The following is a 17,885-nucleotide window of genomic DNA, read 5'->3' as shown; positions in this document are numbered from 1 at the left end:
CATAAGCAACAAGATAGCTGGGAGCCAGTGCAGCTGATGTGGAGAGGAATAAAACAGACTGGTTTTGGTTTCTCTGTGAAGAAAGGTTTTTATCTGGTTCATTTGTTCATGTTTCTGTAATTTCTCTAGTAAGACCCCAAGCATGAAGAAGACAAATATTTTTCAAGGGTAAGTGTAATATCCCTCTGGAGTGCTGAGACAGTCAAAGATGTACCTACCCTAAGTGTAATCAAGGATAGGAATTTGGTAAGAAAAGAAAGTTCTTGTCATTTTTTATTTCTATTAATTCCCCTCCACAGATCATGCTAATCCAATAATTATCTCCCTCTACAATTCTTTTTCCAAGCAGATTCCTGTCTAGCATACAAAAGTTGTTTCAATTGCCTTTTATGCTCTGATGTTTCGATATTAGGATTGTTAGGGTGCTTCCCATTAGCAAGCAGTTTTTAATAAATAATTCTTTAACAACTTTTTTTCTATACTCCCTATCTCTCTACTTATTTTCACCACCCTTTATACAGTCTTTAGGGATCCTCATTATAAATTCCCATTTATTCACTTTTCCACAACAGCATTTTATAAGGACCAAGGCCAGCAATTGTTTTTTCAGATTAAATCAAAGGTTACAAGCTTTCAAAGTCCATTCCTTAAATATTTCTGCCTGTCCTATAAAGGACTTTAGATGACAATCAGCCAGAGAGTGATCTACCTACACTTAGAGTGATTTGATTGTCATGCATGCACCGTGTCTGAGGGCAGATCTACAGCATTCAACAAGGGATATGCACAGAGATCTAAGTCCAAAAGGCTTAGCTTCCTGCAAGTATGCCAGCTAAGTTCTGGAAGCAGCATAGCTACAGGACAGCTGGAGACTTGTGCAACATCGGAGGCTCAGTCTGTCTCCTACACAACTAGAGTAGCTCTGGACTGAAGTTACAACTAGGGTGCATGCACCAACTAGGACAGGACCATCTGAATCCTTTTTTCATACCCTTAATGAAGGAATAGGATAAAATAAAAATGAGGAAGAAGGGAAGTTGGGACAAGACAACCTCCCGAGGCACAGGCAGAACGTCCAATAATCAGATACTTACTACTGTTTTTTCTTCACAGTCTCTTCTTGTTTTCAGCAACATGTAAGTCTTCTCCATGGTCAAATCAAAGTACTGGTTTTTTTCCTACTCTATCTAGAGTTTTCTTCTACCACATGAAAATTATTTTCATTTTATATGGAAACAGCCTGGAAAGAGAAGCTGGCTTATGACAGTGGTGAACCAAGCAAGCAGCAGAAAAAAGGAAACATCTCTACAGGGTGTTCCCTTTCTGGCTTACCTTCAGGGCAAAACTGGTTCAGAACACTAATCCAAAGTGCCTATCCAAAATATGAATTCTTACTAACATAATTAGACCATAAAGCCTGACTACCTTATTTCCAGCTCTGCTTCCTTTTCAGCTTGCAGTCTCACTCTCATGAGTTGCTGTAGTCATTAGTGGACATTGATAATATGACTTAGTTCCCAGGTGGGTGGTTTTTTTTTTATATATATATACTATAATTACTTACGCCCCTAAATTAAACCCTGATGGACAAGGAAAAAGAAAGAAGCCCGACAATAATGTAAGTAACTTCTTAAGGAGCAAGCTACTCTATCTTACATCATTTTGCAGGGTTCATTATGAAAGCAGGACTCATTATGGAAGTTTTTACTCATACACAGTGCGCAGGACATATAGAAAGAGAGTATGAATGCCCTTATCAGGTTCATAGGAATTACTCTGCCAAAACACAAGGATGGTCTTCCTTGCATCTCCTAATGATAGATAAAATCTGATCTTTCTCAGAGGTGTAACCTCCCCATTATATACTCTCTGTGGGCATTATTACAAAGGCAGGATGACTTGGTTTGGATCCGAGCTACTAATAAGCTTATTATATTACATATAAAAACAAAATAAAAAATATTTGTAGTATGTTAGCAGATGTAGCTAGCAATGTTATTTTTCTTTTCAGCTATACGTCCAGTCACCTGCATCCTGCTATCTTCTGCTATCTGATCTAACAGGTACAATGCAGCTAAATGTACTTGAAGCACCTGAAGTTTCATTGTCTTTTAACATGTTCAAGGTTTCATTTTTATCTAACTCTGAAAACTCAAAAACATTGAGATAGAACACACATGTTTTTCATTTTCTTAATCAGTATTCACTATTTTGCCAAGCTGTAGCTCACCTATGGCCTTAAATAGTGTACTGGCTTCACTGCAACAAGCATCTTCAGATGCAGAAATGGGCTTTAAAAATCTGCATTTAAGAACTTCCCCTGCAGGTGGCTTTAGAAAATCTGGACTGCACTGTGAAACGTTTGGCATTTTTATGAAAAAATTACCGGTCATTGTGTTAGTATTAGACAGACCTGAACTAAAATCTAAGAGACAAATACAAATTTAAAATACTTAGAATCTTCCAAAGAATTTGCTCTGTTTTCATCGCTGTATTACTTCTGCAAGTATGAAGGAACTTCCAAGGCTGAATTCGGCAATTCGTATTTGTGCTACCTGTCTTAATATTTGCAATTGGTTTTTGGAGACAAATATGGAAAGGATATGTCATCCCCACTAAATTTTAACATCTTCCTCATGCAGTGCTGTACATCTTCCTTACAGGTTTTCCAAAGCAGAATTCTTTGAATATTGTTCCAGACCCAACCCCACAAGTAAAATAATACAGGTTAGTTCTTAGGTCTTCCTTTTTGTATTTTTCCATATTCTCCAAAGCACAAAGGTGAATCAACACTGTCATTCTGGAGAGTATGATCTGTGTTCATCTAAGGGCTTTCAGGTAGTCAAATAACATTAATTATGAATAGTTCCCTTAATGGTAGACTGCACACAGCTCAGCAGCCAGGACCCATGGAGAGGCCACATCAGTCTGAACTTACAGCTGTAAAGACAGACACAGCATTTGGTGCAATGCAGAAATGCATTATGCCGGTCAAGGGGATGTCACTTCTGAGATTGTAGACCTGAAGTCCTGGAAACACAATGTTAACTCTCTGATATTACCTTCAAGCAAGCCCACTGTTCTTCTGTGCAAGTCAGTTACAATCAGCATGCCCAACTACATTCCTGGAGCCAGTTTCACCCCTCAGACATACACAAGAATCCAAAGAAACTTGTTCTCTGTTGACAAATCTGTTTCAATATTTCACATCACTTGGCCTTGACATTTGCGTCCTAAACTGCTAAACCCATTTTAATTTACTTTTGCACAATGACTTCCAGTTACCTATGCAATGGCTGAGGACATACTCAAATCTCAGAAGATAAGGTTTGTCCAAAATACCTGTTTTCTAATGACACCGTATGTCTGGTTTTTATTTTAGTGCCACCACTTCTGCGGTGAAAGAATGAAAAATATTCTGTAAAATAAAGAATCAGTGTTGGTACACAGCTTAGGCTAGAAAATAAAGTCTGTTTAGAAATCTTACTACTGCAGTTGGCATGCACGACTTCACAATCTGCTGAGGTGCTTTGCTTGTTGTACCTTGTATGAGTTCTGCTTTCTGCTTGGAAAGAATGCATTTTGCATACCTTTTACTAGTGACAATCCCACCAAAGGAATAAAAACTTCTTGCTTTTAGTGTTTTCAGAACATCCTTCAATCATTTTTTCTAAGGAGTAGAGGAAAATAGAGATCTCTGCAACACTGCCTAGAGAAACACATCTGAACCAATATCCCTGATCCCTGCCAACTTAACATGTTCACCTGTCTTCTGCAGACAGATCAGGGATGTGATCCAAGCCATCCCTGATCCAAAATCTGTGTAGTCACACCAGTGCAATACTACTTCGTGCTAAAGTAGACTTGGCTTCTTAGCTATAGCACCAGGCTGCCCAAAAGTACAGGTACAGCTACAAAGTTTTGGACTCAGAACTGACCTGTCTTCTGTGAACACAGAGCACAAGCACGGAGAGACCACATTTATTTGCAAAATTCAGGTTGAAGAGTAGGAGAAGGCCTTTTCTATCACATCAGTGAGATATTGGAACAACTTGTTAAAAGAAATAAGCCAATAAATTTGATTCACTTTTGGAAAGGCTTTTTGACATAGCTGAGTAGTTGGACACAAGAATCCAGGGGATAGCTCAGTGTTCTTTCAAATAACCTGAAATCATAGCACAGCTCTGGTGCAACACCCCAGAGGGAAACACTGTGCTTTTGGGAGGCTGATACAAATTCAGATCCAAAATATGAGGCTGAAGTTTGACTTTTGAATACATTACTTAGATATGTCACATTTCCTATATAAACTTTGTTTTCTCCAGGCTAGCTGATAGGCTTCCACATGGGATCCCAGAAGATACTCTACTGAAGACTTGTAAGATCTATAATACTTTCCTTGTCTAGAGTTTTAATCAATGAGAGACAAATCTATTCTTGACAGAGCTTTCTTGCATGTTATTACATTTTCCATTTATCCTTGCACAGTTGATAATCATTTCCTTTAAAATTGATTCTAAAACTGCATACTAGATCAGACTAAAAATTCCAAAGTTTCAAAATGACAATTATTTTCTATTTTTAATTGTGTACTTCATCCTCCTTCATTTATTTAATAATTACAACAACCTGTAAGTTAATATACCAGTAAGTCCAGAATTCTCAGCTGAATATTTTAAAAATCCCACCTACCATGTCCTGTGTGCCCTCCTGGTTGCTGGTTTTAATTTTGAGGAAAGAATTAAGTATTTAAAACCTCTTGAAAATTTGTAGAGATGAGGGCGAATGTCTTGCAAAGCTGTCACCCCTCACAAAATTTTTTTTCCAGATATTAAGTTCTGCTTTTCTTTGCACACGTCTCTCATTATTCTAGCGAATACAAGCACTAATCGCTTCATTCTCATGACCAGTGACAGGATGCAAGGAAATGGCCTGAAGCTGAGTCAGGAGACGTCTAGGTTAAATATCAAGAGAAAGTTTTTCACCCAGAGGGTGGTTGGACACTGGAACACTTCTCTGGCTCTCCAGAGAAGTGGTCACAGCATCAAGCCTAACCGAGTCCAAGAAGCATATGGATAATGCTCTCAGGCACATGGTGTGACTCTTAGGGTGTCCTGCATAGGGTCAGGAGTTGAACTTGATGATCCTTATGGGTCCCTTCCAACTCAAGCTTATTCTATGATTCTATATTTACAGTATTTTGGAGACATAGTTTCTGCTACTTAGACCTTAAAATGACTGGGAAAGAGCCTGCTCTTCACACTGCCCATTCCAAAGCCTTTGTGAACAATTTTGTTCCCCACCAACTCAGATGATCAATGAACCATAAAGCTGTTTCTCCAAACTTCCAAGAAGTACTGCCTTCTTCACATGGCTTACCCGAATCAGTGTCTCCAGCTCCAGCTCAGTTACACAAATGTGGTCCCGAAGAAAGTCAGCTTTCTCTGATGCAATTGTGTCCTTCTGCCTGCTTTCGAAGGGCTGCTCCAGGGAACGGAAGATGAGTCCCCCTGTTACCAGGTAAACTACCACCACGAAAAAGATGGCCACCACTGCTCTCCAATTCATTACTTTCTGCAGGCCTTGAGAAGGGGCTTCCATGGCAGCAATAACAGTGGCTTGGGAGGAAACAGAGAGTCGTGGAGATGGGTAATGCCCGTTAGTTTTGGGCTCAGGCTCACAAGCTGGCACTGGTGAGGGAGCAGCCACTGAAACAAAGTAAAAAACCTTATTCAAAATCAAATCCCTTAGTGTATGACCTTGATTTTCATATAAAATTTTCCTAAATAACATTTTCAAGACCTTCACATAAACCATGTTCTTCACATAGATGCAATTCTTCTCTTGTGGAAGGTTCCATGTCTGCTTTGTCCATCCATGTACAATGGACACCTCAAGGGTTTGCTTTGCCCATTACCTATAAAAATTCACCCACTCTAGAACTGGACAGGTCAGTTACATGTGCAAAAATTTCAGAAATATGCAGAAAACCATTTATGCAAAATGAACATGGAAATTTTGACAAGTCAGGATATAAATTACACATGGTGGCATTTGGTGAAGGACCCTGGCAATGACTTATGTCCTTAAACCATAATACTTATAGTATTAATAGTGCTAAGAAATTGAACTGCTAATGATCCCTGATCACTATCTGACCTGGTAACAGAAAATGCTTTGCAAACCAGAGTGCTGTTTGGCACGCTTACATAAATTGGCCCATACTATTTACTTGGATTCACAAAACCATTGCTCGTGAAAACATTCTTAAGGCCTGGAAGCTTCACAAATTTTAGCATAAATCATGTGTCAGCCAGAGTACACTCGATGTCTGAGGTTAAAGTTACATGCCAAGTGCAACTATGGACCTCTCACCTTGGGACTGAGACACTGTGTAGCCCAGATGACCTTAGCAATAAATCAGAGCTAAAAAGTCCTGACCTCCTGTTGGACTTAACAGCCCAACCACTGTGTCGAGCTACCAACACATCTACATCAAAGTCAGGTGACCTTCAAATAATTCAGGTATCTCATCATCACACTTCCCCACTTCCTGTTTCTAGTGTTACCAATAGCAGGATGAGGCTAGGTTCCACAGCATCCACTGGTATAATAGTACCACATGTAGGTTTTGAAGATGCTGGATTCATTTTAAACCAAACTCCTGTGTAATCTTACCCTGGTGCAGCTGTCACTGGCCTGTAATTTCTTTGAAACCAGATTAATTTATTGCATATCAAACCTAAATTAGATTACAGTTAAAATACAGCAACTTTAGGTGCATTCTCTGAACTTATTTACAATGTGTCTTTGCTGTTTCACTTAGAAATGAAAGCAAAAAGATTTACAACATCCCATCAGAGGGGCATCTCAACGCAATTCTCTACAATTTAAACATACAACATGATTATACCTTGAGTCTGAAGTAGGCTACAACTCTTTCCCAATATAAATGATTTTATGATACTGAATAATTTTAGAACTCAGGTCTTTACTACAGTCACGTTTTCCTACAAGTGATAAATCGCTGGAGCATTGCATGGAGGGTAGAGCTTCCAGCTGACTTGATAATCAATCAACTACCGAAAACCATAGTTACTTTACACTTACAGTTAATATTTCATTTCAGATATGATTTAGAGGTTCAAGATACGAAATAGATTAGAAAGGATCCAGGATCAGAAGACAAGCCTTTGTGCTTGATTCCTTTTTTGCGTATCTCAGTTTTGAAACACCCTGTGGCACAGCTGCTCAATTTGACCATCAAAAGATCATTATGTTTCCCAATACTTTTTAGCCAGGATGGAGTGACATGAAATTTAAAAGAATATTTTCTCTTACCTCCAGATATATTTCATGTGAATATTAAGAACTTTAAGTGGCAATAAGAAGAGTGACAGTATTAGAAAGAAATCACATTTTTTGTCAGATATGAGTATATTTATTCTTTAAGTCTCCTGAAAGTATGATCATTATAAATACAGTGAATTTTGACAGGAAACACCAGAAAAGTATTCAGAAGAAACATAAAATATGCAGGTTGTATGAAGCAGTTAGAACCTCCCTTTCTCTATCGGCAAGCATCGTAAACCTGAGTCACAATATCACCTTACTGAACTAAATTCGAGTACTCACAGAAGTGGCTCTGCTGATGTAACTCAGTGTAACATAACTTCCACGGATTCCATGGAATTCAATCAATTTGCATTAGTTAGAGCCCATAAATACTGTGTATATTGTGAGCCAACACAAAATCTGCAAGCCTGAGAGCTGATTTTGCACACTTGTGATTACTCAGTATCACGATGCAAGGCTCACATGGTAAGGGAGCAGAATTCATGTCAAAGAATGCTACAGTTTTTTGAAAGAGGTATCCACCTTACCATAACTGGCATAGTCCAGTGTAGACTGGGTGAGCCTCTCAGTGTAAAGCAATGCCTGCCATGGCTATCCCACAAATGGTAAGTCAAGAAGATGGAACCTAAGAGCTGGTATCATTAAAACAGCGTTTGTTAGTTTTCTTTTCCGCTGTGCTACTATAAATGTTGTTTCTTGGTTTTTTTAAATTCAAATAATGTTTCTGATGAAGTGTTAGTAACAGCCTTACAGTAAAATCATGGTCTGTTTGATTCTGTCAGCTAAGGAAAATGTGTTGTACTGATTTAAGAACAAGATGGGAAGTTCACGGTAGAGAATGCAAAACATTCTTATAAATATTTTGTCACTTAAACAGCTTAGTGGATTACTGAGCTTAGCTTGCTTATGTCTAAAAAGAAAAGAAGAACTGTCTTAGTCTTTAATTTTCTGCTATTAGTAAAAGCTACCCTGAGTGAATGAAGAGTGAATCTACCCTGTTGATCCTAAAGTATTTTGTATTATATAAATAAATTTACAGGAAGACTGTACTAAAGCAGCTAGGTAAGCAACTTGTGTATAACAGAAATGGTCTTCTTACAAAGCTGATGCACAAGGCACAACTGCAGTCCATTACCACAGAGATTTTAAGCAGGGGCTAGGTATTGGAAGAACAGTGTAGATACTCCACATAGGAGCTATGCCACTCTTTACAACAAGACAGTGGGATTAGTGACTTAAGGACGTGGTAAGAAGTCAGAAATCCTGATTTCTAATCAGAACACTGTCTCTCTGAACCTGCAGTCTAACATAAGTGCTGCCATTTGCCTTTAAACCATGGTTCCATCAACTGCAAAAATAAAAAATAGTGCTTGCTTTTCTAGCACTAGTGCCCTGGAAGAGTCCATGTCTGAACATAAGAGCTACATAAACTTTCAGAAATTTAACAAGTAGTTTTACTAAAATCAAACTATGGACTACATTGGCAATTCAAGAGTGTGCAGGGGTATACAATTTAAAAAAATAAAGGACTACATAAATTCTTGCATTTGTAGAGATGGTTTAGACCATAGTTTAGGACAAACACAGAGGAAAAGAGAAGACGACATATTTTCAATAACTGCAGAACAATCCCTACTTCCTTTGTTCATGTTTTTTCAAAACAAGCTGCTGTCAGAAAAGGCTTTTCCCCAAGCAGAGTATATATGTTTGTTAAATCATATCGAAGAAGACTTAACCTGCCTCAGTGAAAGCAATGACAGATATCCATTCACATGCACGCACTATTAGCTGACAGCTAATCTCAGAGGTACAGGAACCCTCAAAGGAACACCCCAGTGTTTCAAAACAGGCCTTATCCCAGTACAAGGAGTCCAGAGAGCAAAGAAAGCTAAGTTTCTAATTGTTTGGATAACCTTCAAAATTAAGAAACTGAAGATATTAATGTTACAAGTGAAACTGCAATGTCAGGATCTGTACAGTGTTCACATCTGAGATCACCACACTACCTGCGCTTGTACTGCTGAACAGCACAGCCAGGGCCCCTACTGATGTGTGAGGACCTTAAATACCCCAGATTTATGCTAATTTTGATGAGATTTAGGAAGCAAAACTCTCTCTCAGTGTAAAGATGACTGGGCAAAGCTTAACTTCTTATAGTTCTAGGCCATTCCCTCCTCCAGGGAGCAGAGGGCCCAGTGTGCTTACCAGGCCCAGGGTGTGCTGCCTCCTGGGTCACAGGTGTCACCAGGACACTTCCCAACCCAGCACGGCCCTCGCACCACTGCCCATTCCTGATCTGACTCCTGAGGGGCTGAGGAAATGGCAGCACATAGTCTGAGGGCAGTCAAAAAGGACTTCAGGGCCTTCAGATGTTTGGTAAGGGAATCTGGGCTGTGGGTTACATTCACCTCTATAGTTACAGTTGAAGGCGGCAACATGGGAAGAAGTGGACAGACCGAGTCTATGGCTCCACAGCTGGTGTCACCATCAAAATTTTGGGGATTTGACGATTGAATGGTTCTACACAGCACCAGAGTCTTTGCTCAGGAACTAGTGAGGCTTACTGGCAGAACTCTGAACTAGATGTGAGGGGGTAGAGGGACAATATCAGGCTTGTCCCTGGCAAGATGTGAGAAGATATGACAACAGACAGATAGAGGGACAGGGTGCTAGCGCGGGTTCTTTGCAGTGATTCTGAACTGTGCTAGCCACCCTGGACCTCACCTGCAGTCTTAGGGAGAAGAGCCAGGGAGTCCTAACAGAAGCCACAGAAAAACACCAGGGAAATATCTGAAAGGAATAATGGGATGTCCTCCTAAGAAGCCAGCTTGGCAATCCCCAGGAGCAAGATATTGGACAAGGAAGGCAAGAGACCGGTATAGCTGAGACTGAGCAGGGGACTGCTGGTCAAACTAAAGGTAAAAAGACAATGAACAGATGGTGGAGACAAAGACAGGTAACCTGGGAAGAGTATAGAGATGAAGGGATGGGGTAAGGAAGGCCAAGGCAAAGCTGGAACTGAACCTCAGAAGGGACACAAATAATAACAAGAAGGGCTTCTACTGGACTGTTAAATGGATGAAAATTGGTTGGGTCACACCCAGAGGGTAGTGGTCAACAGCTCAGAGTCCCGACTGATATCAGTGACAAGTATTGTCCCTCAGGGGTTCACACTGGGACTTGTGTTATTTAATATCTTCATTAATGACACAGACAAAAGATTGAGTGCAACCTCAGCAGATTTGCAGATGACATCAAAGAGAGTGGTGTGGCTGACACACATGAAGGATGTGATGCCATCCAGAGGGACTTGGACAAGCTCAAGGAGTGAGTGCATGGGAATCTCATAAAGTTTAAGAAGACCAAGAGCAAGGTGCTGCACCCAGGTCAGGGCAACCCTTGGTATCAACACAGGCTGGAGGATGAACAGATCAGAGCAGCCCTGATGAGAAAGACTTGGGGTGCTCATGGATGAGAGACTGGACACTCACAGCCCAGAAAACCAAACGTCCTGGGCTGCATCCAAAGCAGTGTGGGCACCAGGGCCAGGGAGGGGATTCTGCCCATCTGCTCTGCTCTGGTGAGATCCCACCCGCAGTGCTGCATCCAGCTCTGGAGTCCTCAGCACAGGAAGGACATGCACTTGTTGGAGCAAGTGCAGAGAAGGGCCACCAAGATGATTAGAGTGATGGAGCACTGCTCCTATTAGGAAAGACTGAGACAATTGGGTTTGCTCAGTCTGGAAGAGAGAAGGCTTTGGGGTGACCTAATTTGGGCCTCTCAGTACCTGAAGGGGAGCTTACAAGAAGGATGGAGAGGGATATTTACAAGGACATGCAGTGACAGGACAAGGGGAATGGCTTTAAACTGAAAGAGGGTAGGTTTAGATTAGATCTTAGGAAGAAAATTTTCCTGTGAGGATGGTGAGGCACTGAAACAGATTACCCAAAGAAGAGGTGGATGTCCCATCCCTGGAAATTTTCAAGGCCAGTTTGGATGGGGCTTTGAGCAATCTTGTCTAGTGGAAGGTGTCCCTGTCCAGAACAGAAGGGTTGGAACTAGATGATCTTTAAGGTCCCTTCCAGCCCAAACTGGTCTATGATTCTGTGATGATTAACCCAACTGAAGCAGTTGGCAGCTGGACTAGTTATGGGTTCCTTACAACTGAAATATTCTACTCTAAAGCAAAACTAAGAAGTAAAACACTGAACCTGTTGAAATAATGCACCAGAAGATATTGCTTCAGGCTAAACATTGCCCTTTACTACTGCAGGTACAGTCTTCTTTTGGAGACCAATATGTACAAGAACAGGTTAGCTCATTTTTGCCAAAAATATTTCATTATGGTTGGCCCTGCCTTACAGCAGCCAGGTGAGTTACAAAACCTGTTATGAATTTGGAAAATAGTTCCAATTTAAAATGAAAATCTCCAGAGAGGTTCAAAGAACTGACGCTTCAAGACAGTTTCAAGTAAGAACCAAAATGCAATGCTCAACTGACTTTTGACCATGAAAATATCAAAATGTGGCTTTGCCACAGTGACCTGTATCTTCACAACTATCTTACCCAGTATGCCATGAATATAGGAGATACAAAGAAACCTGGTTTTGGAGGAGGGTTTCTTAAGTGGTTTAAAACAAATGCAATTCTGTAAAATAAACATACCCTTCGCTGTGTTACTGCTGTCACAATTTCTATCTGTGAAAAAAATATGTCAGGTTTAATAGTGTATTATTCAGTACTTCATTTTCTTCCACATTTCTGTGTTACACCGGCACACAACAATGTATGTACATTTTAATGAGAGAATAATAGACACATCTAATAAAAATGCTGCTTTCACAGGATTCAGCATACGATTACATAGAGGCCATATGCATTTACACATTCATAAACTCAGCAATGGGCTTTGAGACATTACTTGATCAAAAGTGAAACTGGGCATTTCATCTCCCATTTTAGTGGCTCCATCCAAGGAAGCAAACAAAATACTTTCAGCTCAAGTAAAAAGGTTTGTTGATGTGCGTCTAAAGGTAAGTACCACTATTTTTTCCCAAATCCTCATAATGTAACAGGAGGTTTCTTTAAAATTAGGAAATTATTCATTCTTCAAAAATGTTCATAGTCAAGCATCCAAAATTTCCCACAAGTCTTTCTTACGTTTATATTACACTAGAAGTTTAGTTAGAATTATAAAGTAATTTCATCATGTAGTCCAATTTCACTGAGAAAATTCAAGAGCAAATAGTCCTCCCTACAGCTTTTACAAGGTTCTACATTGGGGTTACTGACACTTCTACATCACTCCTGCAGCACTACCTAATAAGCCAACATTCCTTCCTGAACTAATTTAGAAATATGATATTTTGTCAAGTGTATGAAGTTGCAGGACAGAGCCCTCAAGCACCAAGGCTCGGAAATGTCCGTGAGGTGTTAAGAAGTTCACTAGAGCTTCCCTGAAATGACAACCAAGAGTAGGCAGATCCACCTTCTTTAGAATAGATCATAAAGGACTGGGGCATGAAGGGACTTTACTAGCTGTAATTGTTTTAATTTATTTCAGTTTAACTGGACAGGCTTTTTTCCTCCCCCCAGTCCCTCTTCTGAAATAGCCACACACTGAAGTTAACATTAAAAGGCTTACTGACTGAACAGTATGGAAAGAAGGAAAATGAGCCCACCAGCAGATAACATACAATCTTTCACTCCAAGGCTCTGGCTCATCTCAAAACAGAAGTTTCTGGGGCATGTGAGTATCTAGCATTTGCTTCCAATCTCAAATCCTTCCCACAGTCTCCCCAAGTTCTTTCAGATAATGGCTGCTTGAGTTAGGATAGCAGGACTATGCCTGGAAGTCATAGCAAGTATAAGAGATATGTTAGAGGAACAGTGGAGGTAATCAGTGTATTAAGGTATCATCTATATGAACTTCTCATGAATATGTCACAAACAGAAAATGCATGCAGATCTATGAATGAAGGGAATTGGATGGTCTAGCAGGAAGCAGGTAGAAGCAATGAAATGTTGAAATTTCTGTCCACGTGTAACCAAATAATCATTAAACCATCAAAATTTTGCTTTTTGAGGGTATGGCAAATAATCTCCACTACCTGATTTGCTTGCTATTCAACGCCCCCTCACCCTCCATTTTTCATCTCTTTTTGTTGTGGTTTTTAACAGGTTTTGTAGAGAGCATCCCTTTAACCAGCACAATGAATGTTGAATTTTTATAACTGGACATTCAAAAATCTGATGCTGGTTTAGAAAGTCTGGCTTTTAGAACAAAATCCCAGTAGACAATGACCGTATTTGCCTTTGTGTTTGTGCAGCATCTTTGCATGATGTGGGCTAATTAACAGGTGACATTACAGCTGTGATCAAGAAATAGGAGAAAAATCCTGCCTGCAGGCTATGATTACAGTGTGGGGCAGAACATTAGTATCCCTGTGGCGATTGTTCTGGATTGAGGAATAATAAGAATTGCTGTCTAGGGACCACAGAATTCATACAGTCATAGATCAAGAAAACTGCTATCAGTGCTGACATGTTTTACACCAGTTTGGCCCTGGTCCCTTTGCCCATCCCCAAGGCACACAAATTGTGCAGTGAAAGTCATCACAAGCCTGCCATCACAAGGGGAATTTCACACTACTCATTGTACAGCATTTTGCTGTGAACTGCCACTGAAGTGAGAAGCACTACTATCACATTATCTGTTCATGAAAGCAAAGCCTGACGTATTGTTTGTGAGGAAAACACAGAGTGCCTCTAAGCACAGAGCTTTTCACTACAGCAGCACCCCATGGGTTAAATCTAACAGTTTTCCCTGAAGTGGATTCTCTAATGCAGCATTAGTGCTGCTGACTTCAGCAACATCTCAGCTGTCTGCTGGAAATGCAGTCATCAGCTGCAAGGCATTCCATGGAGTATGAGAGACAGGTAAAGGCAGAAAGGGCAATATACATTAAACAAAAGAGATTGGATGCACTGTTAGAACAAAAGTAGCACTGATTTCTCCCAATTGCCCTTTTTGCTGAGTGGGATGGCAAGGAAAGAGGAGTATGTTAGGTTAAAAACTGCATAAGGAAAAAAGGCACTATTTGCTTCCTATTATAGGGTAATGTTAGTGAAACAGAGTAAAAGTTCATAATACTGAGTTGTCTCTGTTGCTGGGGAGAGAAATGTCAGCAACATGCACCAGAGGGAATTATATCTGACCATTGTTTTCCATCTCTGGCAGCAGCTTTGGAAGTATGTCATACCAAAAGGGTTCTGCAATTTCTATACCATTTGCCATATACTCCCATCCAGTGCTCAAAATAATGATTCTCATTAGGCTTCCACAAAAATCTACATAATTCTGCTGCATTAGTTATAATTGAAACATACTAATTAATAGCTCTTGGAATACCCCAACTACTTAATAGATCTGGAACACAGTTATGAGAAAACAAAAAGGCACTGTTTTATTATGTGTCTTTCATTCTTTTTTATTAGAAAACTATAGTTTAGGCAAAAATTAAAAAAAATCTTGAACAGCCTAAATTGAAACATGGTAGAAATTAAGAAATTAGTATGATCTGAGTTCAGGTGTCTCTTTAGAAAGAGCTTCCCAAAGATGAGAGTCATCACACAGTGTTGAATGCTGGTAGCACTGTAGATCAGCAGAACTAAGGAGAACCTACACCTCTTCTCTCTTCCCAAAGAGCTTCTTTAGTGGCAGACAATAACTTAGCTGTGCAGTAAGTAATTAGAATGAATTTTACCTTCCACTGAAGGACAGCATCACTCCTATCTAAAAGCAGTTTTCTCCAAAGAATAAATCTTGTGAGAATCTTCTCCAGTTTCTACTGTCCATACTTCCAGAGTATTGCTGCTCCCATTTACCTGTGCAGCAACTTCCTGAAAGAAACAAGTACCTGGCTATCTGATCTACATGACAGTGTATTTTGTTTGGGGGCCAAGGTGATAGTAGCAGGGTGGCTACAGTGGTGGTCTCTGTGGAAGGCCTGGAGCTGCCCCATTCTGGACACAGCCAGCTCTTGCTGATGTGACAGGGCACAGCTGAGCCCAACAGCACTTCTGTGAACACGTATTTTAGAAAGGGAAAATACCACAAAGACTTTCAAGAATGAGGAAAAAAATGTGAGAAACAGTCCTAAAAACACCAAGGTCAGTGAAGGAGAAAGAGATGCTTCAGGAGCCGTAGAAGTTATTCTCCTGCAGCCTGTGAGTTTTGGCAGAGATCATGATGGAGTTGGTATTTCCCTGGAGCTCAGGGAGAGGATCACACCAGAGCAGATATTCTCACTGCAGCATGTGGAGGACCCCAGTCCAGGGCAGGTTGATATTTCCCAAAGTATTGCTAGCTGTGGAGACACCATGCTGGAGGAGGTTTATCCTAAAGGACTGCAGCCTATGGTATGGACTCATGCAGGAGCAAGGAAAAAGTATAAAGAGAAAGGTGCAGTCTAGAGGAGCTAGTCCCACCAAAAACCCCCATTCCCCATCCTCCCTGCACCATGCGAGGTGGGGAGTAAGAAGAAGAGTCAGGAATCAAGCAACAAAGCTGGGCTAGGAAAAAGTAAAACAGGAGAAGATATTTTAACCTTCATCTTTATTGCTTAACATCCAAATCTATTTTAACTCCCTATATATCAAATAAATTTCCCCCAAATCAAGCCTTGTTCGCCTGTGATGTCAATCTCCCACTGATCTTCCTGGCTTTATCTCAACCTACAAACTTTTCCAGTCTTATTTTCTCCCCCTCTCCTGTTGAAAGGGAGGAGTGAGAGTGGTTGGGTAGCTTATCTGGTAGCCAGCTAAGGCCAACAGGGACAATACATAGGAGGATACAACTCAGACTCCATTGTTCAGCACTGCTCTTCCTCCAAGTCTCACCAGCTACTTGTATATGGATTTGGTGAAAAAGTCATCAATCCATGCCCTAAGAATATCAATGTATAGATCAGGACTTAAACTACAATGATGAACAGGAGCTAGCTACAGAGGCAGCAAACATCATTTCAACAATAATGCATTTTTGTCACTCTCTACTGGAGCTGGGTCAATTAGGAACAAAAACATTCATTTGTCTTGTTCAGTGGATTTGATTTTTTTCACTTTTTATCACCTTTCATTCTAATTTTCCCTCCTCAAACATAAGCATTTTATTTCACTCACTTTCTACACACATTTAAGAAAAATGGATGCAAGCAGCATACGTTTTCACATAAAGCTAAATGTCAATTTGATTAAATATTTCATGCAGGCAGGAAGTGCATGCATATGTAACCAATGAAGTAGCAATACAGTGGATGTCTCTGACTATTCTAAAAAAGTATAAGTAAATCTCAACCTTCTTGTAGATGCTAAATGGCTTGAAATTGGGTGCTGGGTAAACCTGACAGGTTGGATTACTTATTAATCCAGTTGTAATCAGTTTAACAAGTGTGTAAAAGATTAAAAAGTCTATGCAATTATCGTTCCCCTGAGCTATGCCATGCCCCTTTGCTTTGTGAGGCTGTTGAAAAATTCTGCTAATCTATAATTTAAAAATTCAGAACCTAGTGTCTCTAAAGAGATGTAAAAATGTATGTATCAGCAAATTTAATTTTACTCAAGAAAGTATAGTGAGAGGGTCTGAATACCATTTTCATACCTATTTTATTTCTAAAAGACAGTGCCATTTTTAATTGTAAATGTTTTAAAGTACAGAAGAATGGCATTTTAAGCATCTCACAAGAGTTTTCAAAGCAGAGAAAAACTGACAATGGCGGCCTGTGAAAATAAAAAATCTGAAGGGCTAAAGTCTAAGTGCCCCTTAACCATATAAACCCCAGAAAATCTCACTAGGCCAATAAATTCATTCCTAAATCAGTTTTTGTATATGTCCTTTTTAATAGTCAATGCAGTCATCTTTTCAACATCCCACATCAATTTCCATTGCAGCTTTCCAAAGTGTTCGCTTAATTTAAATGAAAATTCTGTGTAGATTATATGTGAAAAGGTGAAGTGTTATCTCACAAATGAAAATAAGATACTGAGTAACTAAAGAGAGTGATGAATTCTTTCCCAGATCTCTTAAGAACAGCACATGAAATAACTGATTAATCTGTGCCAAGGAAGTCAGGGACTATACATTAGGAAAAAGTCTAGCTAAAAGGAGAGCTAACCATGGGAAAAGCCATCAATATATTGAAATGTCCTTTATTGAAAGTACCTAAGAACAGGGCATAAAATCATCTGCCAGAAATTATTTGTCAGTGTTATCCATGTCATGCATACCCCTGTGAATCCAAGAAGAAAAGCTATTAGTGAAGGGCAACAGAGAAAAACAGCCTAATGTTGATATATTCAACATCCAGAATCCGTAGAAAAAACTGATGAAATGTTAAGGGTATATTAAAAAAAAACCAAAAACCCCAAACTTCCATCTTGACATTCTAGTCTCAACTCCCAACATGAAAATGCTCTTGAAATCCTTTTCCTCCTCTTCAGTGTAAGACAGTCGATCACACCCCAACACT

The 17,885-nt window shown here is 39.8% G+C and overlaps 1 protein-coding gene across 3 annotated transcripts in view; it reads right to left on the bottom strand.

Annotated features, from left to right (window-relative positions):
- Positions 1-17,885, bottom strand: part of KCNK10 (potassium two pore domain channel subfamily K member 10) — a 62,943-nt gene that overhangs the window by 31,660 nt on the left and 13,398 nt on the right. Inside the window, exons 1-2 of one of the 3 annotated variants that reach the window (XM_085061600.1) lie at positions 9,562-9,876; positions 5,380-5,708 (exon numbers count right to left, since the gene is read on the bottom strand). In XM_085061600.1, the coding sequence (XP_084917726.1) occupies positions 5,380-5,601 (222 nt within the window). In that variant the 5' untranslated portion in view covers positions 5,602-5,708; positions 9,562-9,876. Of the gene's footprint in view, positions 1-5,379; positions 5,709-7,883; positions 8,157-9,561; positions 9,877-17,885 lie in introns of those variants that run through there. The other 2 variants (XM_085061601.1, XM_085061599.1) reach the window with 2 other exon arrangements.

Source organism: Lichenostomus cassidix, chromosome 5 (assembly GCF_008360975.1).
Source record: "Lichenostomus cassidix isolate B80296 chromosome 5, HeHo_3.0, whole genome shotgun sequence".
Classification (NCBI taxonomy): domain Eukaryota; kingdom Metazoa; phylum Chordata; class Aves; order Passeriformes; family Meliphagidae; genus Lichenostomus; species Lichenostomus cassidix.
Note: the sequence above shows the minus strand (reverse complement) of the source record. Positions and strands in the feature narration are given on the sequence as shown.